Below are 2695 nucleotides of genomic sequence, written 5' to 3'. Positions count from 1 at the left end.
TCATCGGAGCTTTCCATAATCTTGTCTTGTCCCTTGCATGAGGTGCTGCGGTTTTGAGAATCGGTGACTGTTGACAATGTTGTTGATCCTGATTTGAAGTTGACTCTTGCATTTCGTCCTCAGAAGATACAGCATGCTGTAATGTCAGATGTCCAGTCTGCATACGATAGGTCCCTGAACGCACTCTATCCTTAGAAAACTGAGTAATTTGGACAATGAAGAGTTCCTATTCAGATTGTTTTCTTACTCAGCAACAGTACTAAATTCAGGTCACAAGTTAAATTCTCATTCCTATTCTGCCTATGTACGTTGATGTGTCTAGTGGACTTAGACAAGGTTACTCTCTTAGTTGTGCTCTCTGTCCAAACCTCGCCTTAACTCAATGATATTGCCACTTCCTCCTGTACATCAAATTTCAACTTGTACATATAATGATCTATCATTATTTAAAGCAGTCATAATAGACCCCAACGTTGCAGATTCCAGCAAGATGCTAGTAACATTCTCTGTCCACTGTTACTCAGGTTTGTAACTCGAGCTGAGTAGATCTCGTTCAGTATGTATGAACCAAGTATATAGATTGAAACCACAAAATGATTGATGAATGATGATGATGTCAGCTTTTCGTGCTGTTATTTTACTGTGTTAATATAAGCACGCAAACTCCAAAATGGTTTGTAATATGGAAATAATTCTTAATTTGAGTAATGAATAAGCATAACCAAGTAACTAAAACGCGATTTCTTTTATAAATGAAAATGATGATAATATAATAATAATTGATAATGTTGTTTGGATATATAGAACAATGAAATTAAGTAATGATGTATTTATGAATATGGAAAAAAACAAATAGTGCTAATTGGATATAGAATAAAGAAACTAAATGATGATGTGTCTGTGAGTATGGAGAAACCATTATATTGGGTAATGTACTTATTTATAGGCGGTACTAATCGCCTAGTGATAGTAACTTCTGCGGCGTATGGCATTTTCTAAGCTAACCTTACCCAAGGGTTAACCACCATGCCTCCATTACTATCAGCAGTTATAAGTTAGGTAGTCTCTAGATTAGTGATCTTACACTTTACTATATAGATTTATCATCTTCATATATTTAATGGTTTTTTCAGCCATATTTTCATTATCTGATAGGGCAATTTCTATACTAGGTAGGCTTAATTTTTCTCTGAACTTTTTATATTTATTGCATTCAAATATGTGCTTGACAGTGAGGGGGAATCCACATGTACAGATGGGATGGGGAGTTTTAGTGAAGAGGTAAGAGTGTGTAATTCTAGTATGGCCAATTCTCAATCTTGTTAATAAAATCTCCTCGTTACGAATTTTTCTAAGTGATGTTTTCCAAAGTGTAGTGTTATCTTTGATAGTACGCAGCTTATTATTTTGGATATTAGTCCATTGATCATTATAAAGTTTAACGATATTTTTCCTAAGATGATTTTTTAGATCATCTTGGATATAAAAGTCAAGTAATTTTGAATTTATTGAATTTTTTGCCAATTGATCAGCTTTATCATTTAGTGCAATGTTAGAGTGGCTGGGTATCCACATGAAAGAAATTTGACTGCCATTTGTTGAAGCAAAATAATATTCTTGCTTTATTAATTGAATAATATTGTTACGTTGTTGTATATTGTCAATTCCATTTAGAACAGATTTATTGTCACTAAAAATAATAGCCTTTTTGATTTTCATATCACTAATTTTTTTAATGCAGTAAAATATGGCTAATGCTTCTGCTGTAAAAATAGATGCTTCGTGAGGTAGCCTGTATTGGAAGTTCTCATTATTTATGATGAAGGCAAATCCTGTGTTACTATCTGTTTTTGACCCATCAGTGAAACAAAGGGTGAAGTCAGTATATATTTGCAATATTTCAAGGTACTTGTTTTTAATTTCAATGCAACTTATATTGCTTTTTTTGTCGTTGATAAGATAATTAACATCTGGTGATGGGATTATCCAGGGTGGTACCACAATTTGGATGGGTATTATTTTATTGGGATAAATGTAGAGTGGATTCTGTTTTTGATAATAATATATAAGAGGTTGATTCTTATAAGTTATATTGATATCATCTGCCTCAAATTTATTTAGATGATAATTATTGAATAATATATTGAAGAGTGGGTTGGTTTGATCTGCACTAACTTTTGCAATGATGTTAGAGAATAGTAATCTTCTTCGTACTGATAGAGGTAGAATTGCGGATTCAGCATACAGACTATTAACTGGTGATGATTTTAATGCTCTAGATATCAGTCTGATTCCCATATGATGAATAGTATCCAGATGACTCAAATATTTTTTATTGGCATTCATGAAGATGGAGCATCCATAATCTAAAATTGGTTGAGTATATGCCATGTATAGTCTTCTGAGGGTATCTCTATTAGCTCCAAAATATTTACTACATAAGACTTTTAAAATGTTGAGGGACTTTAGTGCTTTTTGTTTTATATATTTAACGTGACTTAACCACTTTAATTGATAATCAAGTATTATTCCAAGATGTTTTATTTCTTCAACTATATTGATGTTTTTATTATTGATTATCAGTGAAATAGGAACAGGACGTTTCTTTTTAAATAAAATTGCTTGAGTTTTATCCGTAGAGAGAATAAAGCCATGATTTGCACACCAAGTGGCAATATTATTAATATTTTTATTC

At 32.1% G+C, this 2695-nt stretch overlaps 1 protein-coding gene across 1 annotated transcript; it reads right to left on the bottom strand.

The window, feature by feature from the left end:
* Positions 1 to 854: 854 nt before the first annotated feature.
* On the bottom strand, positions 855 to 2685 carry LOC108253823. Its single transcript, XM_017448487.2, has one exon. It carries the CDS (start codon positions 2389 to 2391, stop codon positions 1081 to 1083), a length of 1311 nt encoding a protein of 436 aa, XP_017303976.1. The 5' UTR covers positions 2392 to 2685; the 3' UTR covers positions 855 to 1080.
* Positions 2686 to 2695: the final 10 nt, after the last annotated feature.

The sequence above is a fragment of the Diaphorina citri genome, unplaced genomic scaffold (genome assembly GCF_000475195.1).
Source record: "Diaphorina citri unplaced genomic scaffold, Diaci psyllid genome assembly version 1.1 scaffold3501, whole genome shotgun sequence".
Taxonomy (NCBI): Eukaryota; Metazoa; Arthropoda; class Insecta; order Hemiptera; family Psyllidae; genus Diaphorina; species Diaphorina citri.
This window is presented reverse-complemented; position numbering and strand designations above follow the sequence as displayed.

Excerpts from the sequence above, each read along its gene's own strand:
- LOC108253823 (XM_017448487.2), bottom strand. The coding sequence starts at position 2,391 with ATGGCATATACTCAACCAATTTTAGATTATGGATGCTCCATCTTCATG.